The sequence below is a fragment of the Chamaea fasciata genome, unplaced genomic scaffold, assembly GCF_029207755.1.
Source record: "Chamaea fasciata isolate MVZ Bird 193981 ecotype frontalis unplaced genomic scaffold, bChaFas1.0.hap1 SCAF_1, whole genome shotgun sequence".
NCBI lineage: Eukaryota > Metazoa > Chordata > Aves > Passeriformes > Sylviidae > Chamaea > Chamaea fasciata.
Window position 1 is genome coordinate 61,688,050 of NW_027094086.1, and position 27,311 is coordinate 61,715,360.

The window sequence follows — 27,311 nt, forward strand, 5'->3', positions numbered from 1 at the left end:
GCTTACAAAAAGCTCTCATTATTTATGCTGATCAAGATAGCATTTGTCACTGAAAGTCTTCATATTGGTTAAAGTAATTGTTAATAAAGGTGCAGCAGGTAGCAGTAATGGAGGGGGAAGAAACAGAGAATAATGGTTGTGAATCAGTGGAAAGAATGTATTCATTCTTTTCATGTATATTATAAACAGCACAGTAATTCACCATTTTTCATACATTAAAAAAATAAATCAATCAAAATACAAAAGACAAAAAGTCCAAAACCAAACACTCAAACCCAACTTTATTTCAGTTTAAGATTATCTTAGAGTCCTTTCTATTTCCACAGAATTTTTTTAGAACAGTTATTGAGGGGTTGAACTTTTCCCCTCCCTTTCCCGATTCTTTCTGCTCAGCAATATTTTCTGCTTCGCAGTAATTTCAAATAAACTCCCATCCCTATAAAAAGTCTCTCCTAAATTTAGAAGCTCCACTGCCAGTTCCTGGTCTGTGAATGATGCTGCTACCTGTAAGCAACTTACTAGAATTGCTTAGCTGATGGAAGTAATTATCTGAGACAGTTTCAAATAACTGAAATAATTAAAATAGTTACCTGAGTGGTGTTATTGAGTTTGTCTGCAAAGTGTGAAGCTCAAACCAGTGATGGATGTTATGTGAATAACATAAATTTCAGCACGTCCAGGTATTGTTTAATTGAAAAAAAAGTAGTAGCAACCTAATTTTCAGATGTGACTAATTTTCTTCCTCCACATTAAATGTCACACTAATACAATTTGTGTAAAGGCTGCTACTGTGCCTGGAGCATAGAACTGAATATGTAATCCAGAGAGTTTCTTACCTTTAATATTGAAATGCTGATGTTAAAATTAGTATTACAAGTATTAATAACTTTCTATTACTGAGTTGTTCTTTTGTTTGTCTAAACCCTTTGAATATGTTACCAGCTTCCTGTCCTGAAGAGTGTTCTGTAGTCCTCTGAATTCTATAGTGATTGCACTCTGAGCAAAAGCATCTTTCTTTCATATGAGTTTTTAGCATCTGACTTCATTTTTCAACCTCCTTATAAGGGATAGCAAATTCCTGATCCAAATTCTTAAAAATGTATATTTGTCATGATCCAACTCATTTTTCCAGTCCCCCTGTCCAAGCAATTCAAGCAAATTTCTCTGTTAATCCTGCATCCTTTTTTCAGCCATGTATTGTTTTAAAAATAGTAGTAGTAATAAAATATTAGCATATATGGAACTGATTTCTTTTTTTCCATAAACTCAGAGAAAAAGAAAACATTTAAAAACCCTTCATAAACTACAGAAACCCCACTGGATTCATAAGTACTATAAAACTAGTTCTGGTGAAAATTGGGCTCTTGATAGTACAGAATACTTTGACGCATGAAATATCTTTATTCTCTGTGTTTCAAATCAATTATTAAACAATTTACAGTGCCCTATGAGACATCTAGTCTATTTTACAGATGAAGAAGCTGAATCTCAGCGAGATTTAGCTCCAAATTCTAGAAGTCTTAGATTTGAATTTCCCACAGTGCTTGTGGGCACTCCCCTGTGGCACCCATAGTACCCTCAGTTACTCAGCTGAGCACCCTACACACCATTGGGGATGAACCAGGCATTTTTGAGGGAAAGCCACAAAAAGACAGCACACAGAAGTGGAAACACTTTTGCTAGTCAGCAAGAAATAAAAGAAGCAACCTGACAGAGTTGGTGACATCCCTGCCCACGGTGGGGCGAAGGAAGCAGATGACCTCTAAGGTCCCTTGCAACCCTTCCTATTCCATGATTCTGTCTATTCCCACACTCAGATTGTCTTCTTAGACCACTCATCCATAAGCCCTACTCTAGATTAAGGTGGCTAAGTGAGTTTTTGATCTCAATATATATTTTTGTTGGGTATGTTATCTGGTGTTCTAGTGGGATGGAACTCAGGAGGATGGGTAAAAAATATTGATTCACTCTCTGTGACAATAAATATCAGCATAGGGCACTTGGAGAACTTTAGTGGCAAAAAATAAACTGAAAAGTGAAATAAAGCTGGTGAGCATGTGGGTAAACAGCTCAGTGATTTTTTAAAAGTATCTAAATAAATTGTTTATGTCTTTGGGCGATTGTTTTCAATGTCTTAGCTTTCTCTCTGACAGGACATGACATCTATAAATGGAATTCCTCCCAAATTACTATCTCCCATAGTATACCTGTTATACTTTCACTTCCCAGAATGAGTGGCCAGTGATGATTTCCAAAGATTAAGGTGGCAAATAGAAGCCATAGGGAGAGTATTATATTACAGATTGTTGAATGAAGGTAGAAGAAGGTTATAGTTTACGTCAGTCTGTACTAGTGGATGGCAATTGATATTCTAAAATTTTGCACTGCAAATCTCAGAGACGACTTTACATCAATTTGAAACTTTACTCAAGATGTTGCAGAACACTTGACAAAGGCAGACATGGTAGCCATCAGTATGAAGAAACCTGAGTAAAGTCCAACTTCCCTTAAAATTAATTAAAAAATTCTTTTTGGATCTTACTAGGATTCTACAGGAAAACAAGAGTATTGGTTTCAAGAAGGACTGGTACAGTATGGTGCAGTCAGAACAGATCAGACAGATAGAAATTTATAGTGGTAAACTTGTGCATTATATATATATATGTATCATCAGTGCTTTTATCTTCCTACTACAAAAATATCAGTGGTAGATAAAAATCTCCAGTGGAGAGCACAAATGGCAGGCAGATCCCTGAAGTAACTGAAAAGCATTCTTCAAATTGCTCTTCAGGAAATTACTCTGTGGAGCTCATATGAGTTGCTCTGCTGACTCTGGTACATCAAAGTCATTTTTCTAATATGCTATTGTTAGAAAAAAAATCATGGTCAAAGTCTGAATATTTATAAGCCCAGAAATGGGGAAAATTGTTGTTTGGAAATAAAGTTTAAAATATATTTGAAAATAAGGAATTGATCTCATCCAAGAATAAATCATACCCTTGAAACTAGTAAAGAAAATCTTTAAATAATATTTTTTTCTTCCCAGGATGTGATGGATTTTGTTTTCTCTGCTCTGACACCAAAAATGTCGATTTTAGAATGTATGTACATCAAGCAAGCTATTGACCTCCTACAGGTAGATATGGCATCTATTTTTCTCTCTGTGATTCTGTGATTTGTTCTAGGAGAGCAGTAGTTCTATATCGCATCCACTTTGCAGGGTTTGCTGTCTGGCCGAGACGAGAAGCAGCTCAGTGAGGAACATATTGCTCGCCTGTTTGTTTTTGCTGTGATGTGGTCAGCTGGAGCCCTTCTGGAGCCAGATGACAGGCTGAAAATGGAGCTGTTCCTACGGAAGCACTCTGCAGTGAAAGAGCTTCCAGCTGTGAATGGAGAGGAAACCATGTTTGAATTTGGTATCAATGCCTGTGGCCAGTGGGAGCACTGGTCAAAGAAGGTTCGTATGTTGTGACATGCTAAGCTTTCTTAATGGGTACACAAGATATATTTGGTAAGAGACATTTTATTTCCAACACTACATAATTTTGTTAGGAAGATTAACCTTACCAAATCCTCAAGAGCTTCTTTTTTTGAATGCAATTTTTCTTTTCCCCATATATATCTTCAGCAAAGAATAGAAATGTGCATTTGAAATAGCTTTGGAAGTGAAACAGAAATGATCTTAACTCTGTATACTATCACCTTACTCTTTAAGAAATTCCAGCAAGGAAAAGCTTTTATCAGGCACTGGAGGGATGAAAATATCCTGATAATCTAACACTGTTTTAGAAAAGTGTGACAAGATACTGATTGGTTACAAAAGGATACTTGGCTTTCAGGAAGGAAAGTTTTGCGGATGTAATTTTATCAAGTACATTTGATTTTGTGTTCTGATGCAAAGTGATTGTGTGGGCAGCTAGGAATTCTCAACTTTTTGCTTGTCTTTCTTATGCAGGTCCCGGAATACATTTATCCTAAAGATTCAGTACCAGAATATAATTCCATTCTAGTTCCAAATATAGACAGTGTCCGAACAGACTTCCTAATGCACACTATCATGAGGCAAGGAAAAGCTGTTTTGCTAATTGGGGAACAAGGAACAGCAAAAACTGTTATGATTAAGGTAGGTGGAACAGAAAAACATAAGCAATATATTACTACAATAACATTACAATAATTGATATTGACACAAATGTTAACTTCAAGTTAAGAATGCTTTGATTTTTCTTCAGAGTACATACTAGCATTTCTACTGAGTCATTTTGCCAGTACTCACATGGACTACAAGCAAAAAACCCCAAGTCTCTACACTTTAGTATAAAGGTTTCTTTTAAACTTTGCTAACTGTGGCCACAAGGTCAGATGATAAACCCTTTCTCTCATGCTTTCTTTACTTTTGAGTAGTCTAAAGGAAGATTTTGCTAAGAACATGTTGATTCTTGGAGGATTTTTTATTTTCCTGTGCTTTGTTGGTGGTGCCATGTGTGAACTGATCTTTTGCACACCCTTGTTGCACAGCTTTTCTTCAAAACCTAAACAGAAGAAAAAGAACTTCCTTCTTTAGTAAGGATGGTTTTCAGAGAGTAGATTTACTGTTTATTATCTGCTCTTTCAATTTCTTCACTGAAAATTACATGTTCTTTCTCTAGAAGGAAATAGCAGGATTGCTATTAAATTAACAAATACATGCTTTCTGTATTACAAAATGTTGCCGGTTAATCATATGACACAAAAAAATTAATAACTTAATACAGAAAAGTCAATAATCAAAAGGCTGAACAAGCTCAGATGTCATACCAAACCTGGCATCCCTTATTTAAAAAAATGGAAGCATAATGTTTTTCAGCAGGGTTTCTGTGTTTTTCAGGGGAATGTGTGGATTCTTTGATCAATGAGAGGTAGCTAGATAGAACTGATCTACTGTTGGGACAGCTGAATTGGCTGTACAGGCATCTGGTTGGCTGTACATTGGCTATACACACCTCCACTGGAGGATTTTCAGAGGTCTTGAAATGGAAAATAGCTGAAAAACACCGGCCTAAATTGACCTTTGGCTTTCTTAAAATCTGGAGCCATTTTGTGTGCCCTGACCATGTGCTCTCTGAACCCTGAGGGAGAGTGAGTTGTACCCGTGCCAGCAGCCATTAATACTATTTCTTCAGCGTAGCTGTTGATGCCAACAAGCAATGCCGGTGTAGTGTCAGCTTCTGTTCCTGGCACCAGCTGGAGAACTATTTTAGCAGAGTGAAGAGGCGGGGTCTGGGTGGTGGTCTTGATATTCCGCATACTGGATTTTGTCCAAATACTGGCAACCTCCAGCCTTCAGCTGCCATTCCTGTCCCTAAAAATAATTGGTACTGATTCTTGGGAGTTGCTTACACTGAGTCTATGCTATAGAGCAGAGTGTGTTCCTTACACAAGGGAGCAGTATGCCAGCAGACATTTGATCTCATGTAAGGTTAGGAGTGAGTGTAACTGCCCTCACAACTGTTCCCCTTCTGCTTTCATCTTCTGTAGAATTTTTTTTTACTACACCTTGTGGAAATTTCCAGATATACACAGTTGATTTCAAGAAAAAGTAAAAGAGCCTTAACACAGAACATTTCAGGCAGTAATCTGAATTAATCTGAATAATCTTCAGTGTTGAGTAAAACATCAGTATGAATCAAAATAAAGAACTTAAAATGGACTGTTAATTTAAGACCTTTTTTCTCAGTACTATTAATTCTTGAATTGCACAAAATTTTAAAAAATAATATTAAACTGGTAAAGGACAGTTGAAAATTTTCTGACAGTTTAACTAACAAAAAAAGTCCTATTCAATATCCTCTTCTTCAAAGATAGTTCTCATTTCTACACTGTGCAATATTACTGTTACCATGCAAACATTCTGAAATGCCATAATGAATAAAACAAAAATGTGTTTTTTGAATGGTTGAGAACTCGCTGTTGCAGATTGCTGGCCTTGGCCAGCTGCAAGACCCTTACCCAGCTGCTGATTGCCTCCCCTTCCTCAACAGCGCAGGGGTTGAGTTAAAGACAGGGAGATCCTCAACTCACCAATTACTGCCACGGGAAAAATATTTGACTTGGGGAACACTTTTAAAATTTATTTCTAATTAAAAATAGAATCGGATGATGAAAAACCAATACTGAAAACACCCTCTTCTCATCCCTCTCTTCTCAGGCTCACCTTTAGTCCTTCTTCCCTGACTCCTCTACCTCCTCCCTGGCCAGCAGTGCAGGGGGATGAGAAATGGGGGCTGTAGTCAGTGCATAACAGCTCCACTCTGCCTCTCCTTCCTCCTCATGTTGCTCCCTCCTCCCATATGGGATACAGTTCTTACCAGGGCTACAGTTCTTCATGAAATATTCCACCATGCATTCTTCATGGGATCACAATTCTTGCTAGCAGACCTGCTCCAGCATGGGCTTCCCATGAGGACCCTCTTTTGGGCATCCAGCTGCTTCAGTGTGAGGTCCTCCAGGGGCTGTAGGTTGATCTTTGTTCCACTGTGAACATGAAATGCAGGGGAACAACCTGGTTCACCATGGTCTGCATCGCAGGCTGCAAGGGAATCTGTGCTGGAGCACCTCCTGCCCCTCTTTCTGCTCTCACTTCGGTGTCTGCAGTGTTGATTTTCTCACTTTTTTTTTGCACTTTTCTCTCAACTCCCAGGCAGCATTTTGCCCTTCCTGACACAGGCTGAGTGTTTCCAGTGGCTCTGTTGGAGGTGGCTGGAACTGGCTGTGTCTGGCATGGGAAAACCCTGTCCTCCTCTTTCCACGGGCTGCCCCATAGCCCCAGTGCCTGCACCTGGACACCTGCACCTGGCACATGAGCTTTGTAAAAATTGTTGGACCCTTGAGGAGAGGTCTGAGCACTGACCTGCACCAACCCCTCAGCTGTGAAGGGTACACACCAAAGACAGGACTGCATATACATTGCATGTGTGGGTTGTCATTTATGTGAGGTCTGAAAAAACCTATTTCTGAAGGGCACCTTTTCTTAAACTGCTATCACTGTATCAACAAAATCAACAACATTCATCAAAATATTTTGGGGGTGTCTAGATATACCTTCCTTTCTGTTGTCACACAGAAGGTATGTCTCACTGGAATTCTTAGAGCACTTCATCAGCAATGATATAGATTAATTTTTCTGAGGTACCAGAATGGGAACATTTCTACTCAACCCTCTTATACAGATAAGAATTTCAATGATATTCAACATCATCATCATTGCAGAAAAATCAAATCTTTAAAAAGAAGTTATGTTGGAAATATGGAAATTTTAGTGCTATTTCAAAGCTCTAGGACTTTTCCTAAACTAAATATTTCCTATATGTCTTGGGTTATGTAACCAAAAAAAATGTTTATTCTATTCCATCTGTTGAAACCTGGTTGGGGAGGTGTTTTTTCTTTATCTGTTGTAACTCCAGGAGGGAGGGGGCGACTGCCTTTCTGATAACAAACCAGCTGTTAAAAATGATTGGGGCATTGTTTCTTATCTCTTTCCACCCTCCCGGTGGATATCTTCTGTTAATGAGCCATTAAAGCTCACCACCCCAGTGCCTCCCATTCCCTCCATGGGGATATCTTCTGTTAATGGGCCATTAAAGCTCACCAATGACATGACACATTACATCATCCCATTGTGAGATGCTCTCCCCAGGGAGGAGGAGCCAAACCATTTCCACCTAGATAAAAAGGAGCCACAAGTGTCACCAGTCATCCCAATGTTCCCATGGGACTCCTGAAAGAAGACTGGACCCATCTCTGGACCCTTTCTCTACAGGACCATCTCTGCTTCCAACAGGACCACATCTGCCACTCTAGAAGGGCTTACTTTTGGACTGTTTCCAACCCCCTGATTAACAGGGTGTCAGGTTGTATTTCTGACTCTTTCAGGGTTTTCTAGGATTTCTTGTTTGTTTGTTTGTTTGGTTGCTTGTTCTTTTGCACTACAACATTTGTATTTTTAATATCCCTAGTAAAGAACTGCTATACCTATTCCCAAAATCTTTGCATGACAGCCTTTTAATTGCAAATTTATAATAATTTGGAAAGGGGGTGGGGCTGACATTCTCCATTCCAAGGGAGACTCCAATCTTCCCTGGCAGATCCCTGTCTATCTAAATCAAGACACTATATTCTCACTCTCTCTCTCTCTCTCACTCTCTCTCTCTCTCTCTCTCTCTCTCTCTCTCTCTCTCTCTCTCCATATCCCTATCCCTTGGTGTGACTCCAGGGTTATGTATTTTTATTATAAAACATCACTGGAAATGATGAAAAGTGGAACTTTGTTGCTTTGGGGCATCCTCAGCAGCTGTGGGAATTGTACATATTCATAAAATTCAAGGATTACTTTCTTCATTAAGAGAAGATAGCCATCAGTAAGTGTGAGGTTGCTGGGTTTAATTTTACACTGCCATTGCTTTACACTGCTTTTGTTTTAAGAGTTTTGGTTTTGTAGTGTACACATGAAAATGGATTTGGTTTTTCTCTTGTTCCTTGCAGTCTGCTGTGAAAGATCATCAATAACAGCTTAAATTTAGAAAAACTCTGACATTTGCTAATGCAAGCTTTACTTGCATCTCGAACTGGCATACATCTACTTGTTGTAATACTTAGTGAAGTCTATTAAGAGCTTATAAATTTTAATACTTAAAAATTTTATGCAAAAACATTAACTGACAGTTTGTTTGAATTTCAAGTTGCAGATGGTATATTTATCTTAAATAAACTGTGTTTGGAGACCTTGAAGCTAATAGTAAGACTGAGATTTTTGCAGGGCTGCTGAGCATCTGTGTTTCCTTTTGTCTTTATTCACCTGGAGTTATTGATGTGCTTTTAAAAGTGGTTTATCTTGCAGAATTACACAAGCAAGTATGATCCTGATGTTCACTTGACCAAATGCCTAAACTTTTCCTCTGCAACTCTGCCACATATGTTCCAAAGGAGCATAGAAAGTTACATAGGCAAAAGAATGGGTGCCACACACGGTCCTCCAGCAGGGAAGAAAATGACTGTCTTTATTGATGACATCAACATGCCTCTGATTAATGAATGGGGTGACCAGGTAAAAGGAAAATATTGACATTTGGGAGTTGGTGGTTTTACAATTGTTGTTGATGGAAATACTAATCTGTGGGTTGAAAAAATGGGACAGGTTAGAAAAAAGGTATCATAATACGAATTAGAACAAATATTACTAAAAACCATTTTCCCAAGCCAGTTTTGGACATGACTAATAAGCTGTCAGTCCCAAAAGATCAAGGGCAGTGTCAAGACACTTGGTGCAATTGTATTTAAGCTTTTGGTTTGGTCGTATACAAAGCTAGTAGGACTTCCAAACTAGCAGTCCTTAGAACCAGTCTGGGAAAGGAAGCATAGAAATTCAAGAAGCACTCAGATTTTTCTTTGATCTCCTCTTGATTTTAAATTGCTATTTTGTGTGAAATCTATTATGTGAAATCTAAGCTGGTGGTGAGTCTAAAGAACAAGACTTAAGAAGAAACTGGGGTTATTGAGCCTAGAGTAAAGAAAGCTTGGAGGAGATCTTATTACTCGCTGCAACTATGTGAAAGGAGGTTGTAGTGAGGTCAGTGTTGACAGGACAAGGGGAAATGGCTTCAAGTTTTAGCAGGGGAGGTTTAGATGCCATGTTAGGGAAAAATTTCTTCACCAAAATGGTTATTGAGCCCTGGAACAGATTGACCAGGGAGGTGGTGGAGTCACTGTCCCTGTAGGTATTTAAGAAAGGTGTGGATGTGGCACCTGGGGACATGGCTTAGTGGTGGATTTGGCAGTATCAATTTAATGGTTGGACTCCATGATAAAAAGGTCCTTTCCAACCTAAACAATTCTATTATCACAGTTGACATTGAAGACTAGCAAGATGTCTTAAGGTATTGATGAAAGAATACTTATAGAGCTATACTCTGAAAATGTGACTTAAATTAAAAAAAAAAAAATCCGCTGAGGAAAAGCGGTTTCCCTGCTTCCAGTGTAGCTCTGTACTCAGTGTTTCTGTGCAAATGAACATGTGACAACACATTGTCCTAAATGAACCATTCTTTGTCACTATCTAAGCGCCTGTGTCAATCTGAAGATATAGTCTGGATTGAAAATTGAAAGTGCTGTCTTTTCTTAAATTGAAATCATGCAAACCCAGTTGAATGTCTGACTTCATGTCCACCAGTACTTAGCACATGAAGCTTACATGCAGCCAGTGCACTGCAACTGTGTGCTTGGTTGCCACGTTGCATGTTGAAACACTTAACTCCTCCATTCCTTTTTTTGTTGTTGTTCTTGGCTATATTTAGATCACCAATGAGATTGTAAGACAACTGATGGAACAGAAAGGTTTCTATAGTTTGGAAAAGCCAGGGGAATTCACAAATGTGGTTGACATCCAGTTTGTAGCTGCTATGATTCACCCTGGGGGAGGTCGGAACCACATCCCACAGCGCCTGAAACGCCAGTTCACCATCTTCAACTGCACACTGCCTTCTACTTCCTCTATTGATAAGATATTTCAAACAATAGCTGAGGGCTATTTCTGTGAACAACGACATTTCCCCACAGAAGTATGTAAACTGGCTTCAGCATTAGTATCTACAAGTCGAAAGGTTTGGCAAATGACAAAAGCAAAGGTAAAATTAAATCTCTTAAGCCCTTGAAACATCTGACCCAGGCCTTTTGTACTTTTGTGTGCATCTGTAGTTCATATTGTGAAGCTGTGACCTATGGGTGTAACTGCTGTCTGATGCCTCTGTTCTGAACTGGTTGCTCTCAGCACCAAGTTACTGATGAAAATCCTAATCACATGCAATGTCTTCTGTAGCTGATATAAGCAGCACATTATATGCATATAATATAGTAAGCATAGCTGATAAGAATATTGAGAGATCTCCCAGCTGAGAAAGTGTTGAGAGCACAAGGAACCAGAAATTAAAAATTAGATAGGTATCTTCTGTAAAGTTGTTTGGGATTGTGAGAAAGTATAAAGATCTGAATTTTAGGAAAGAAGTCAAATTTGGCAGAGACGGAATCAGTTAAAAACAAATAAAATCTGGTATTTAGTAATTTATAAATATTTACATTTGCCATTTCCAACAGATTGTTAAAAGCATTTGACTGCAATTCCTGGGCAAATTTTGCTTTGAAAGAGACAAAAAATATTAGGTATAGAATGAAATCTGAAAGAACAAAACTACAGCATAGAAATGTGTATCAAATTTGTTCTTCTTTTGAGAAAACTGGAGGAGAGTGGTGGAAAGATAGGGATTAGTTAAATTCCTGTCCAGAAAAGGTTGCTCAGAATTTCACCAACAACTCACTGTAGACCTATACTCAGTTTACACAGAGAAACAGAGGAACTTCTAATGAAAATACTGACTACTCACTATTGACCAATATATTCAACTGAACTGGTGCTTATTAGTACTAATTAACTTCTTTTCCTAGAGAAAATGTAGCTTTTGGTAGGTTGTAAATATTTTTACAATATTTATATTTATTGTACAAAATCGTCTCGTCTCGTCTCGTCTCGTCTCGTCTCGTCTCGTCTCGTCTCGTCTCGTCTCGTCTCGTCTCGTCTCGTCTCGTCTCGTCTCGTCTCGTCTCCTCTCGTCTCCTCTCGTCTCCTCTCGTCTCCTCTCCTCTCCTCTCCTCTCCTCTCCTCTCCTCTCCTCTCCTCTCCTCTCCTCTCCTCTCCTCTCCTCTCCTCTCCTCTCCTCTCCTCTCCTCTCCTCTCCTCTCCTCTCGAAATTAAAGACCTGGTCGTTGCTACTGTAATTTCTTCATTTTACAGTTGCCTCTTAAATGCCAAGCATGTATTTCTGCTTTAATGCAAGACTGAAGTTTGTGAAAATAGCTACATTCACTTTCACTTAATAATAAGTAGAAAATATTTTTGTTTAGCAGTTATTTGAATATATTTAATGACATTACTTTGTAGATGTTACCAACTCCAGCTAAATTTCATTACATCTTCAATTTGCGAGACCTCAGTCGTATTTGGCAAGGAATACTTACAGTTACTTCTGATGTCTGCCAGAGCATCAGTGTTTTGGTAGCCTTATTCCAGCATGAGTGCAGACGTGTTATTGCAGACAGGTTCATCAGCCAAAGTGATAAAGACTGGTTTGAAGATATGATGAGGAAGGTAAGCAAATAATATTTTAGTATTTGCCACAGAAAGAAGCCAATGACAGATTTCATTACTAAAGCAATCCTTAATATATTGTTGTAGATTGTTTCTGAGGAACATGGTCAAAATCTGTTTGGAGATAAATGCAAGGAATTATACTTTGTGGATTTCTTGCGTGATGTCCCGGAGACTGCTGGAGATGAACCTGATGATGTAGAGTTGAATACTCCTAAAATTTATGAGCCTATCCCATCTTTGGATTACTTGGCTGAAAGATTACGGATGTTCATGCAACAGTACAATGAAACTGTCAGAGGATCAAAGATGGATTTAGTATTTTTCAAGGTATTACTGCTTGCAATTGTATTAAATACAGAAAGTGCCTGGTCTTTTGCACTTAGCGATACATAGATCTTGAATGTTTCTATCACATTATGTTGGAGATAGCTCAGAACAACTAGGTTGTTTATACAGTGCACACAAAGTCATCTTGTTTTCCTGAAAGTCACCTCCTTGTCAAAGGTCATGATGCACAGTGCTTTCTTCAACTTTTGATTGAGTGGTTTGATGGAATTTTAGGACATTTCAGATTAATTCTCGCCCCAAGATAACTACGGCAGTTGAATAAGGAATGGCTGTAGTGCACTTGCATTTTACTTTTGTCAGTCTATTTAGAGAGCTTGTAAATAGGTCAGCTAAAAGGCTGGAGGAGTCCTTTCTGCTTTTGCTTTTGCCCCCTGAGGGGAATGCCCTCAGCTCTGCTGATGACAAACTGTGCATATGACATTGCTTCATACAAGCTTGATGCAAGGAGATTTCTCTTGCGCTAGCCCTGCTGCCCACTGAAGTCATGGGAAATCTCCTGCTGATTTTGATGAGTACAGGACTGAATCTTTGGCATAGGCTCCAAAGAAGCCATCTAGCTGTTGGGAAGCAGTTGCTTGGTGACATGCTTCTAGTTGATTATACAATGCATCATTTTTGCATCACTTCATCCCCTTTTCTCTCAATACACAGGATGCAATCATCCATTTGATTAAAATATCACGGATTATTCGCACTCCACAAGGAAATGCATTGTTGGTGGGTGTGGGTGGATCTGGAAAACAAAGTCTGACCAGACTAGCATCATACATTGCTGGATACGAGAGCTTTCAGATTACTTTAACAAGGTAACACAGTGCAGTGTACATGAACATTTACTCCTTAATTTGCCATAGAAATGAACTCACAATCAGCTTAAAGAAATGCAAACCTCTCAAACATTTTATTCCTCATTGTAAACTACATTTCTGGTCTTATATAGATAAACTGCATTATGATAATTTGTGTGAATGACCTAATATTTTGTAGTGGTGGAATTCTGTAATTTATAGAAATTTGAAGTGAAAGGGAGTAGCTACTGCTTTCCTTCTGTGTCTCTTTAGAGGTAAGGTTTACAGGGGTAAGCAATGAAGACCAGCAGAGTGTATTCTCCTTTGCAAACTATTTAAAATGCTGAGAAATTTTCTTTAGAGACATGTCAGGTCTATAAATAATGTTATGAAGCTTCTGATGAAAGGAAAGATAAAGAAGAACTGATCACAATCTCTTCCAGTGTCCCAGAAGCAGAAGAAAGGAACACTGAGAAAAAAAAAATAAAAGAAAAAGAAAAAGAGGAGGGAAAGAAAAAACCCAAAGTGATAGAACAGAATCCCTAGATTTGCAAGATTAATATGGCAAATATTAATAATGGCAATAAATATGCAGGGAGGAAGAATGAAATTAGCAGTTAAGACTGGATGCTGGGTCATGGTTTGTCTCTTAAGTATCATTTACCATAACTGGTGTTAGATTATTAAACCAGATACACTGCTATTCTGACTCAGAAGAGACATTCTCATGTTCCTATCAGAATACCACAAATCACTGTAATTACTGTAGCTGACACATACAAACTGAAGAGTTGGATTGTTTTTCAAGCTCTGCAGTGCTTGCTTTACAGGTATTTATAGAGCAGAAATAAGATGGAGCTGAAGGAGAATTGGGACTCTTCCTCTGTGGCATATTTAATATGTGAAGAATGGGTCATGTGTGTATTGCATGAATTACTTATGACTTTGAAGAGATTCTTGGAAATAAGAGACTGGTTACAAAGAAAAAAGATTTCTAATTTCAGTTTTGCTTGGCTAGGGACAAAATCTGCCATTTTATTAAACTTGCTTTACATCATTTTATATTGTGCAGTCTGAAACTTGTAGTTGAATTTGTGTGGACTTCATCTGAATCTTACTTACTGTGTGCACCAGCTATAAAAGACATGACCAGTCATGGTCTCCATTTGCAGAAGAGCCGATCAGCCAAAGTGATAATGTTCAAACATCATTTCCGGGCTTAATTTTAGTTAAACCATATAACACGATAAACCCCTCAGTTTCGTTCTCTTATGTCTCTTAATGATTTCCTTTAACCTTCTCTCTATATCTTCAGAAGATAATCCAGCTGTATTTACGAAATGGTTGCAGGTATCAGAAGCTACTTGACAACTTAATCCAGCTGTATTAACCTATTTCTAATAAAGAATTTACGTCTGCAAATCATGGGGATACAAAACAGCATTGTAATTGCCTTAGATATAATATTGCTCTCACCATACTTTTCCCCAACACATTAATTTGTTGACTTCACCTAATTTCACATGATTTATATTACTGAGCATTCACTTTGGGAAAATGTTTAAGAAAAAGAAACCTAAAAAATGTAACCAGGTGCTATGGTATTCATTTCTTATCTAGATTTTTTTAAATTGCCTTAAAGGAGCTGATCCAGATGATACACTTCTCCTAAGATGGTGTGTAATTCTTGTTCTCTCTTTCCTTAACCCTTTTCTATTCCAGAACATATGCCGCCAATAACCTTTTGGATGATCTGAAAACGCTGTACCTCACTGCCGGGCAAAAAGGAAAGGGTGTTGTCTTTATATTCACAGACAATGAAGTCAGAGATGAATCTTTCCTTGAGTACATGAACAATGTTTTGACTTCAGGTGAAGTCTCAAATCTTTTCACACGAGATGAAATAAGTGAAATCACACAAGACCTGATTCCAGCAATGAAGAAGGAGTACCCAAGGCTTAGTCCCACTGGTGAAAATCTTTATAATTACTTTATTGCCCGAGTTCGGAATAACCTGCATGTGGTTCTTTGTTTTTCTCCTGTTGGGGAAAAATTCAGAACTCATGCACTCAAATTTCCAGGTCTGATTTCAGGCTGTACTGTGGACTGGTTTCAGCATTGGCCTAAAGATGCTCTTGTGGCAGTTGCACAGCATTTTTTAGCTTCTTACCGTATTGAGTGCACAGTTGAAGTGAAACAGAGTGTTGTTAACACCATGGGAACAATTCAAGATATTGTAGCTGAAAAATGTGTTGAATACTTTGAACGATACAGGAGACGAACTTTTGTGACACCAAAATCTTACCTGTCCTTCATTGGAGGCTACAAAGCTATTTACAAAGATAAGTTTGCCAGTCTTGGAAGTTTGTCTGAACGCATGAGAACAGGTACTGTAAAAGCTTCTTGATTTTTGTTTCTTTCTTTGTTTTTACAAGGGTGAGAAGAATCTGAATAAAAGGATGTAAAAGCATGGATTTAGATTGTGAGCTCACGTTCCTTTGGAAGCAGACTCATATATTTTCAGCTCTATTGTGTGTGATTACAAAATATGCAGAGGTTTTGTTTCAATGAACTTTACAAGTGTGCAGATTAGAGAGGAGTTTTGGAAATAGTGTTAGCAGTTAAATTCCTGAAACTCCTGCTTTGACGTGTATGTATGCCGAGGAGCTACTGAGATCCTAATTTTCACATGTAAGCATGCCAAGCGTAAATCTGTGTAAAGGTAATTAAATGCCCATATTCGGTCCCTCTGAAGAATTTTGGAAAGAAACAGGTATATGACAAAGGTAAAATTTCAAAAGTATTGCTCTGCACATGGTTATACATGGTAAACAATTAAAGAGTCTCCTAAACTAGAAGTGAATGTGAACTTAAACTGTTTCTTCTCCCACCATTGACGGCTGCATACCTGATCTATGTACACATGTGTCCAAAGGGAAAGGGTGACGGGCTGGCTGGAAGAGCAAATATGAGGGGGGGGGGGTGTGAGTTAGAAAGATATATATGATGCTTTTAGATGCATGCATTTATATGTGAGGATGTTTATACTTAAGAGATTTTCTCATAATTTGTTCAAATTATCAGAGCATTGTATTGCTCAAGAATCTGTAGGTTTTTTTACCCCCATCTCATCTGGAAATTCATGCAATGTTGACTTTAGAAGCTCAGCCTACTTTCCTTGTGTCTCCACTTTCATTGCCAGGTTCCTGCTCTTTGTTTTGTACAGAGTACAGCCTAGTGCTTTTTATGTTCTCATGGATTTCAGAAATTTCACACACTATTGTTAAGAGTGTCCGTCACCATGCTGTTTTTTGGCATGCGTGTTTAATATTTAGTCTCCAACTCATGGATAAGAATATAAACAACTGATGAAGAGACAGATTCTGGAGGCTTTTATGCATTAAAAAAAAAAAATTCCCTTGCTTAATTTTGGTATTTAACCTATGGGATCACTCACTGGTGTTCCTAAATATGTATCTGAGGGACTTATTTAAAATATCCACATTGCTTCAGTGAGGTTACTCTCCCCATAGGTCTTCCTGTTGCTAAAATGGAATTTGTCCACCACAGGTCTTGCAAAACTGATGGAAGCTGAGGTTTCTGTAAATCAGCTTTCCAAAGACTTGGTTATGAAAGAGAAAGATTTGGCTGTAGCTTCAAAAAAAGCTGATGAAGTTTTATTGGAAGTAACTATGAAAGCCCATGCTGCAGAGAAAGTGAAAATGCAGGTACAAATGGTAAAAGACAAGGCTCAGGCTATTGTGGATGACATTGCCATTGATAAAGCAGCAGCAGAAGAGAAGCTTGAAGCTGCAAGACCTGCACTGGAAGAAGCTAAGGCAGCCCTGCAGGTCAGATGCAAAAATATTCTGAACATGCATGTAGTTAATGATTATTATGTACAATGATATGGAGAATTGAGAGAATGGCAGTGACCTGTGAATCCTTGTAGAAAAAAACCCTGAAAATTGAAGTGGGGAAGAGGTAAGATGGGCAGGGCTCTACTGTCAGGTAATAAAGCAGTCGTAGAGTGGGACTATCTTTAGGGCCTTTCTGCAGTAGAGCTTCTGAGTGACCTGCAAACCTGCAGCAATTGGATTACACATACATTCCTCCCAGAAGAACATCATTCTTTGCAATCAAGTGGCTGCTTAAATAAACGGACTATTTTCTTCTATATTTTTTCAGACAATAAAACCTTCTGACATTGCAACTGTTCGCAAACTGGGTAAACCTCCTCACCTGATAATGCGGATCATGGACTGCGTGCTGCTTCTATTCCAAAGGAAGATAGACTCAGTGGCACTAGATCATGAACACCCAGGTGTGAAGCCATCATGGACTGAGGCTCAGAAGCTAATGAATAATTCAGGATTTCTTAGCATGTTGCTTACTTTTCAGAAGGTAAGTAATCAATAGGGGCACTACAGCTTCAATAACCATATTCAGAGTTCACATGAAAGTGTCTTCTACCATCAAAGACAGTTTGAGACAATTTTTTCTATCTATACTTGTAGATACTTTGTGACTATTCTTCTTCATTTTCATGGTTCATTATCTCAGTAATTTTTCTCCAGGGGCATGCAGTGACTTCTAGCAGACAGAAGTATGCCAGGCACTAGATCAAATCTTGAGAAGCTTAGTGTTATCTTATTCAGGCAGTTCCTGCATCTAAGTAGGAATTTTCCTTAAAAGGGCCCACTCTGGGTTTTCCAAACGGCTCGCCTTCTCCAGTGCTACCAGGCCTGTTTGCCTGTAAGGCACTCCACAATTCTGTCTCCAGTTTTCTAGGGAGCTAGCAGGAAATAAGAAGAAAATGAGCAGGAAAGGTAATGAGATGATTTTGGAACTTCTGGGGTTCTTTCACTAGTAAAATAGTGAAATGAAAAATAATCTTATTATCAACTGTAAGAAAAATAAAAGTGAACAGCTTTTTATTTCTGTCAGGACAGAAACTTTTGCAGCAAGGTTCACTGAATTGTGGGACAATGGAAAATTTTCTATGGGGAAGAGAAGAAAGATGTCACAAGTAGCAGGACCAGAAAAAGACCTACAGTAGAATACGAAATGGCAGAATCATAGCCCAACTTTACAATCCAGGAGACCAAGCAGATTTCAGCAAAACCTCACTTTTCTGCAATGTTGCAGAACATACTTTCATTTGTACACTGATGTTTTAATCTAATTAGCTGTGCATTTTGCTGATGCCTTTTCTAAGCTGCTCAAGTGTTTTTGTTGTGAAGATCATTCTCACTATCCCCAGGAGCCATTTCTCCCAGAAAGCCATACTGTGGAAACTTGCACTGCCTCTGTAGACAGTTTTTTCCTGAGGCTGTCAGTCTGGTCACTTTTCCAAGTTCTATCTTCGCTAAACAGAAAGAGGAAATTAGTTTTAAGACAGCAAGGACTAATTATGCACTCTTTACTCAAGCTTCTGTCTAATGAGACTTCCAGTTTTGGCACTTATAAATAGTGTATGTATTCCTGCTGGTAGTTGGCAGCACATTTAACTCAGAGAAGTTAGAACAACTTCTGTGGGACCGAGTTCTTGCAGGAAGTGATACTGATGAATATGGGGTAGAATACTGGACTGCTTTAATCCTTGATGAGGTCCTTGACATGCTGTCCTCCTGCCCCATTTCTCATTTTGAGTATACATGACAAGAAAGCTCATTGTGTCTGGAGTCCTGAGTACACTACACAGCTTACTTGTTTGTGAGAATTTTGTCCTTTCCTAATATTTTTTAGGCAATAAAAATTAGTGGATGAAGTTAATTGAGATCAAAATTAATTACTTGAAAGGAAAAACATGACATTTTCCAAGCTTTTGAACAGAGGTTTAGGCCACTGCTGATTGATCTTTGCTTCACCTTTGCTGGCTTGTTAGCTCATTATTTTGAGTAGGAGACTAAAAAAATCAAAATTTTTGTCCAGCACTATTTTACATTTTAGCAAATGATCATAGTGAAAACATCGCTGTGGCTGATCTTGGGAGTAATATAGTGAATGTCTTTTTTTTTAGAGTAGCTAAGGATCAGATAAGTACAAGGCAGTCCTTTCTGCTGTGCAGAAAAACAAGAAAAGGGTAAATTGCTTGGCAGTATGAATGGTGGATGATTTTTAGATGCATTAAAAGAAAGGCATTAATACACTTCCAAAAAAAGGGAAAAATCTTAACGTGTCTATTGTTAAGCAGTCATTTTTAGCCTGTATAAGCTCTTCCACTCTCTACCTTGCTTGAGGAGATGAATTCCATTTTCTTCTGACACTTACATAATTATAGATTAACCACCATCATCAAAGATCTGGCTTTTCATGTTCTCAGCAGATTGTGAAAGAGGGGGAAAAAAACCCTGGGATTAGAATAACAGCTGAAAGAAATTTCTTTCACGGTTAAGGAAAAGGGTTAGCTTCAGTGAAGTGAAGAGAGTGCCTTGCAGTTTCACCCTTTTCCTTCCGAAGGCTGCCTGTTTGGTTCCTTTAGCTGTGTTCACACCAGTGCCTGTCTGACACCATGGCGAGCTTGTTTATGGAACTAGACTAGAAGAAAATTATTCAGTAGTCTTCTGACTTATATTTCTGTCATAACACTTTCCAAACTAGATCACTGAGCATTGGTGAGAGTGTTAAAGATGGGACAAAGACATGTGGTTGAGGGGGAAAGGGAAGAAGGTGCAGTGTTGTTAGCAGCAATAATTTAGAACATCTTAAATTGTCATGGAGCTACAAGCACTAGTAACGTCTGTAAATCCCATGTGTCAAATAGGATTATTAAATGCCAGCTCAAGTCAATCTGTTGCAACGGAAGTAGGAGTTATTTTCAGGAGTTCACAAAAACTACTAATCTGTCCTTTATAAGAGTGAAAGGCAACAGTGTTGTTTTGTTAATTTATTCTGTAAGAAGTGATACCCCATAGTTTTAAAAATAAAAATGCTTCTGTGAAGCAGACCTTATTCAAAAACCTGTTTTAATTTTTTTTCCTTTCTATTGACTAGGACTCAATTACAGAAGAAACTGTGGAGCTTTTAGAGCCTTATTTGGATATGGAGGATTATAATCTTGAGACTGCTAAAAAAGTGTGTGGAAATGTAGCAGGTCTTTGCTCATGGACACAAGCAATGGCTTACTTCTACAGTATTAATAAAGAAGTTCTTCCTCTTAAGGTATTTTGTATTGATAATTTTATTTTTTTGAGTGATGAATATAGTCAAGTGGAAAAAAATGTCGTGTTATTTTGGCTAAAAAAAAAAACCAGATTCTTTTTTCTTCACACCCAGTTGTTAAGTCAAGTACATGGAGATTTAACATGTCCTGGCAACTTTTTCCCCTCACACACAACTACCCTGTGGTACAGTTGTTACTTGTGTGGACACAGTAAGTATTCAGTTAGTTCTTTATAGAGCCTGTCTAGCTGTATGTGGGAGATTATGATACCCTCTCTGCCCCCAGAGTGGGTGCCAGGCACTATGGCTTCAAGAAAACTCCTCGGTCCTACTGGCCTGGGAAGGAACGTTCTCATTGTGGTCATGAGAAAATCTGGGAGAGGAGAGATCAGTCTTGGCACAGAAGCATTCTTTAAGGAATTTAACTGGAATTCATCCCCTAAAAAAATTTTGGACTTTCAGACTACTATGTGCAAGTGGACATAGTAATAAAGAAAGTAGTTGTGAGGTAGAGAATTCTGCTGAAACACTGAACTGAAGTAGAAAGGGATCAGTGACTGTTTTGTGCGTTCCTACAGATAACTTTATTGTCTTTGAAATATTCCATTTATGAGCATACTGAAAAAAAAGGACTTTGCATATTTATATAATGATTTATAGTCATTGCTCCTAGAGTAAGTTTTATGGCTCTTTTCTGAGGAAATACATCCAATCCGTTTTTCTTCCTCTGCACTCGTGTTTGGTTTCTTATTGAATAAGCCACTGTATCAATGGTACAGTCAAAACTGTCAGGATAATTTTTTAGTATATCTAGACAGATCTGATTCAAATATGTTAAAATATTTTTTTTTAATTCAAGTAACTCAAGAGAATGCTATATTTTTGTGATATATAAGTAGTTTTTTCCTTTTCAAATATAGGGATGTTCACTAATGAAAACAGAATTTGAAATATTACTATTGAGAGCTATAAAAGGGAGCAAGACCTGGGGGAAACAATGGCTTTATATGCAAATGCAACCCTGAAAGTTGAAAACATGCTCTTGTAGTTTTTATTTGATTATCTATGATGTAGGATTACATATAAATTTAGCTATGTGTTTGAGTACTTGCATTCCTGTCACACTGTATCTGGTAAAAAATGAAACGCATATATTGGCAAAGTGGTGCCTATTCTCAGGTATAGCAACAGTCACAAATATTTTAAAAACTGAAGATGACAAAGGGAGGGAGGGAAGAAGCGTTTAAAGTATACAGGAGATATTACAGGAAGCAGTGGAGTGATGCTAAGAAAATAATTGAAAATAAATGTACAATTAAACTGCAAAAAGTACTAGCCCAGGCTAATCCATCCAGTGCTAAAAGCAGGTTTAGAATTAATCAAGCTGCTTTATCCTAATGCTGTTTGAGGATATAAATCCCCTTCAACACCTGCAAAATGGATTCAGTATATTTTTAAATTGCATCTTAAGTGAGACTCATTGCCTCATTTATCTTAAATATGACAACCTGTGAAAACTAATTAATAGTGAATTATATTTTAGTAACTACATTGTGCAAAAGTTACCTAATTCTTAGGAATGGATACTGGCAGTCTTTAGATAAGTGACCTGCAGCCCAAGGGTCCTTAGTAAAACTTTCCTGTAAACCTTCAGCATGAGGATGAGCTGCTCCTCCCTGGATTGCTACCTAGTAAACCAGTCTGCTGCATAACCTGAGAATTTTGAAGCACCATCTGCTCCTTATCTATTATTTGAAGAATATAAGGGAAGAATGGAGAAGCCCTGACTTTTGCTGTGATACTGTCAGCCTCCAATTAAAATACTGTGTATAGGAGTATAATTTCCCTTACGGATGTCTCCAGTGACTTTAATTAAGTTCTCCTTAGGCTGTTATGGTGATCAAGGGAAGTTTGTTTACAGTTTATAAATTCTGTTTGATATCGAGGATTCTCTCTGTCAAACTCAGTTTTAAGTATGAGACTTTATTGCCTTTTCTACTTCCATTTGTCTCCATGCTGAACTAAAAACCACAGCAGGCAATGAAGGGAAATCTTGCACCTGAAGAAGAGGTAATAGTCAAGGAGTGAAATTTGAAATTAGTCAAGGAGTTGAAATTTGATAGTTGTCCTTTTAAATAAGCATGTCCTTGACAAGGTGATGCCCACTGGGCAGGAAAACAAGCACGCAAGTCTGAATTCAAGGTCCACAATAACTGTGGAAGGAAAGCATATACTTTGTGGGGGGTGAAGGGGAGGTTTAGATCGCCCAACAAAACAGAGTGTGGTCAAGACATGTAACTGAACAGAAAATACGGGATGCTTTTTGCTAGCTAGTACAGACCATGTAAAGCAGGTAATAGATATGATTTCTGTGCTTTTCAAAGGTTATTTTAACCCCACAGAATGGTCACTGATATCAAAGAAAGTGAGGCCAAGATTTTATTAATATAAAATGCATGCATCTGTTTACATGTGTACATATGTATGCATATGTGCATGTGTATGTGTATTTTTTTAAAATTTGTATTGGTGAGGCAAAACCTGTGTATGTCTTTGCATTTTTTTTTTACAATCTTTCCCTAAGTAATGGTGGATACAAGTGCATCATGATATTGAGTCTTTGGGAAAGTTGTTCCAAAACCAACAGAGTCTATAGGAAAAATCTTCAGTAATCTGGGACAGGGTCAGTTTTGAGACTGTATTTCCATGAAGAGTTTTCAGTCAGATGCCATGTGCCCAGAACAGTTCTGAAGCAAAAGGCAAAGATGAGCATTTAGCACATCCCCAGCAGTTCAGGAGCAGAATGACAGAGTCCAAGTGCAAGAAGCCTTCTGACCTAATCCAGCAGCAGTGAATTGTCACTGCAAGAACAGTGGACTTTGGAAGCTGAAATTCATTAACAAGAGGGGTGCTAGGAAAGCTCCAAATCATCCTTACCTGTAGTGAACTCTATAGTTTTCGATCCTTTTTTTTTTCCCTAATGGAATTCTTCTAGTAACATTTTCTGAATTTACTGAGCAGCAGTTGCTCTTCAGAGTGATTTGAGGTTGATCTGGACATTCCTTTCAAGAGTACGAATAGCATTAAATGGTGTGAGGCTTCTTTTTGTTGGAGAGTCATTTTTATTGAACTGCTTCCTTAGATCAGGGTCAGATATACTCGTTACTTTGCAAAATTGAGTTTGCAATGAATCAGCAAGAAACTTAATGACTATGTCAGTACTGATAAATTAAAGAGTACTAGTGATTTTTTTTAGGCACTGGAAAGTGGTAATTTACCCTGGTAAATTGTTAGAATGATCTTTAGTGTGGATTTGGTCTTGGCTAAACAGCATTTTTCAATAGTCTCTGGGCACCTTTCAGGTTCTACCATGGTCCAAGAGCCATTCCCACAAGGCTGGCAGCATGCAGTCATACTGTTCTAGAGACTGGGAGAGCATAATGTGAGATTTTTTATGGTGGTTAAGCTCAGTTCCAGAGAAAGGTCCTGGGCATGTTTCTTTTAAGAGTATAGCTGTGACTGTAATTATGTTTGTTTGTTCTGGTTTTGTGTGGAATGTAAAAACATTCAGAGGGACAGGATCATCTCACCACCTGCTATGAAGTCCTCTCTGGGGGAAGATTGGAAGAGGGCGAAACAGCTGCTTAAACCTTTAGCCTGTGGCCCTTGATGGCACAGATGCTGTCTCTGTACCTGCCCCACGTAGACAGATAGAGAGAGCAGGTAGCAGCACTGGCTGGAGCAGGTGCTCAGAGGATTGTCTGGTTGCCCACAATGCCAAAGGCAAAGAAAGGCTGAAGCTGCTGCTCTCACACGAGCCCAGGTGTGTTCCAGTGTAGCACCACTTCTCCAGGAGCGCAGATCAGAGTGTGGACCTCATGTCTTAAATCCTCGCGATTCATCCGCATAAAATCCGTTTATTCAGGCTTTCACACTGCATCCAGCTGGAACAAACTGTATCTTTGCTTTGCTGCGTGATTCACAGGGATGAAATGAAGGGTGTGAGGCTTGTTTGCAGAGCAATGGCACCAAAATTAGAAAGGCCACAGTGGTTCTTAATGGTTGGGAAACATATTTCCTTCCTGCCTATTATTGGCTGGAAATGTTTGTATGGAGCTGATTGCAGCTGTAATAGTTTTCTTGTGCAGAAGATTCTCTTTGGCAGCAGAACTTGCCTCCTGCTCTCATGGCAGAGCTCTATGCAGGAGGCTGCCAGCCAACCTGCCACTTTTGTCAATACAAAAGCCGTGTTTGTACCCATGAAATTTTGAAAATTCAAGTTTGGGAAAAAAAAAAAACAAACAGGGAGAAAGCAAATAGTGATGATTTCATCTGAAACAAGTAGTCTTTCTGCCTTTGGGAATCACACATGTTGGTCATCCTGGTATGCTGGCTGTCAGTCTCATGCAACAAACCAGCGTTCATCACATATGATCAAGTAGCTTATAAATCAAACTAATATTATAATGTCTTATACTTTGTTATGATTACTCTAAAATTGGATGAAAATTATGGTTAAATTGTCTGTAAAATAGTTTCTTATTACAGATCATCTTCCAAAAAATCTAAAAAGTCTTGTGTAAACAATTTTAGTTTGGTTTTTTTTTCAGCTTAGTATACAGCATACTTTTTTTTTTTTTTACTCATCTCTGAAATACTTTTTTTTTTGTTCCTATATCTTCAAAACTGATAGTCTTTTAAGAGTTTTTAAGAATGGGGAAGTCTGTTTTATCAATCTTTTTGCACTTTTCTGGGTAGTTTATTGCTGCACAGAGACCTGCTTTTCATATTTACAAGGCATCATTGCTCATGTGTATTGGAAATTCACATGCCCATCCTTTTCCATCGAGGTTCCTGTCCTGCCGTGATAAATGTCAAGATGTTATATGAATCCACACAGCCAGGTGTAAGTTCTCTGTTGTTCCAGCTGTTCTGCCAAGGCCGTTCTTCACAACACCCCAAGGATCTTTTTTCCTGTGTAACCTTAGTATTTGTCAGCTGGGACTAAAACAATATGTCATAGTATTGTTTGACTCCCATTTTTAGCCTTCAGAGAATTTAAGGATACAACATACTCTGCAGTACGGAAGGTGGTGGGAGGTGGTAGAAGAGCGCTGGTGTAGGGCTTCTTTTGGACCTCAGTAAGAAAGGTCTGACAATGGATGGCTAAATGAGGCATCTGCTCTAATAAGACAGAAAAATAAGAGGAGTTTAAGATAGTTTGAATGGCCAAAAGAAAAAGTTTTCTCTTCGTGGACTGGATCTGCTCTGCACAGGATACCCTGGGCAAAACCATCCTGTCTCTCTCTGATGCTGCATGAATGTGGGGTGTCCAGCATTTGAAGGGATGTAACGTTTACTCACTGTTTGTCTTCTTCTTATGAATCTCTTTAAGACAGTTGTCTCATTAAGCCATTTGTTGTCAGACCTTTCTTATTCAGATGCAGAAGGAACCCTGCACACTCTCTCTCTTGCATCTCACCCTTCCCCCTGGTGCAGGGTACAGTAACACTGTCACCTCCTAAAAACTCCCTTGCTGTTGGAACTATGAAATCTGCATAGCTGGGTTTAATCAAGACTCACTGATTGAGTGATGTTTATTTCTAGGTGATGCTCTTCAATGTGTTTTTTTGATAAACAGTGAGGTAAAAATATTTCAGCGTTCTTACATGATGGAAATTTATGAGCATCCATTTTACTGTTCGTCTGAATTTCAAAATATTTTTTTTATCTCTAGGATGTGTCAACATAGCAGGTGGCTACAGTAGATGCAACCTTACTCACAGTGCTATTCTCTTGCATATACTGTGTACATATACCTGGATAGATTGCTCATATACATGGACAGATACATGTGATTTACCTGTATTCAATACACATGTATGCAACATACATGTACATAGATATTAGTAACCTACTTAATTGATTAGTACATATATGCTTCTCTAATTCCCTGCAACTCTTTTGAAATAGACCAGACCCCAACCCATGGTTATACTTTTAACTAGGAGTTACCCCTTAAGAGAGGTGCCTTGTACTGCTGCTCTTCTGGTGTGATGTAATGCAAGTGTCGAGTTTCATACTCTTAATAAAACAAGTTTTACAGATTCTTAATTTCCATCTTTATAACTCCTATAGAAGAAAAAAAAACCAGAAAAAAAACCATGGTATTTAAACAAGCTTTTTAAAATATTCAGAGTAAATGGAAGCAACCTTTATCTGTAAGTGTGAATTTCAAAAGAAATTTGTCAGCCTCTAATCCTTTGCAAATGTATATGGAAATACATTCTGAATTCACAGAATATTTTTTTCAACCCTGTTAGGAATATAAAAGTTAAGAGGCCACATTTAAATGACTGGTAAGTCATCATGCAAATTTATAGAGAGATGTGAAAAAAGTCTCTAGAGTTTTACTTTCCAGAGGAGCAAAAAATACATTAGTTATATTTTTGTTGTAGACATACTTGATGGAAAAAGAGAGCAGAAGTGTAGCTTCTGCTATAATTTTTATTATTTTATAATTAATGAAGACAATATTAAATTTCTTTTACACTGAGAATATATTACAGGAGGCATATATATATGGCAACCCATTGAATATGTTGCCTCATATGTCTAGTAGACAGCTATTTCAAGTGTATTTTATTTAAAATCACTGGTCATTGTGTGATCAACACACCATTCTGAAAATATTTAACCTCTTAAGATTGCCTTGAATAACTTCAATTATATGCTTCTGTTCCAGAAGTAAAAAGAAAAAACCTTCTGTCATCTTAAAACGTGCATTATTTTTAAAAGTACCCAACACAGTACAGTATGTGCCATTAAATGAATGT

General features: G+C 38.1%; 1 protein-coding gene across 1 annotated transcript in view; it reads left to right on the top strand.

The window, feature by feature from the left end:
• Positions 1–27,311, top strand: part of LOC136290479 (dynein axonemal heavy chain 5-like) — a 147,425-nt gene that overhangs the window by 68,862 nt on the left and 51,252 nt on the right. The window contains exons 48-59 of the mRNA XM_066184902.1: positions 3,047–3,136; positions 3,221–3,457; positions 3,956–4,123; positions 8,876–9,082; positions 10,329–10,658; positions 11,966–12,172; positions 12,260–12,502; positions 13,175–13,329; positions 15,034–15,698; positions 16,882–17,162; positions 17,500–17,715; positions 20,308–20,475. Of these exons, the coding sequence (XP_066040999.1) occupies positions 3,047–3,136; positions 3,221–3,457; positions 3,956–4,123; positions 8,876–9,082; positions 10,329–10,658; positions 11,966–12,172; positions 12,260–12,502; positions 13,175–13,329; positions 15,034–15,698; positions 16,882–17,162; positions 17,500–17,715; positions 20,308–20,475 (2,967 nt within the window). The remainder of the gene's footprint in view (positions 1–3,046; positions 3,137–3,220; positions 3,458–3,955; positions 4,124–8,875; positions 9,083–10,328; positions 10,659–11,965; positions 12,173–12,259; positions 12,503–13,174; positions 13,330–15,033; positions 15,699–16,881; positions 17,163–17,499; positions 17,716–20,307; positions 20,476–27,311) is intronic.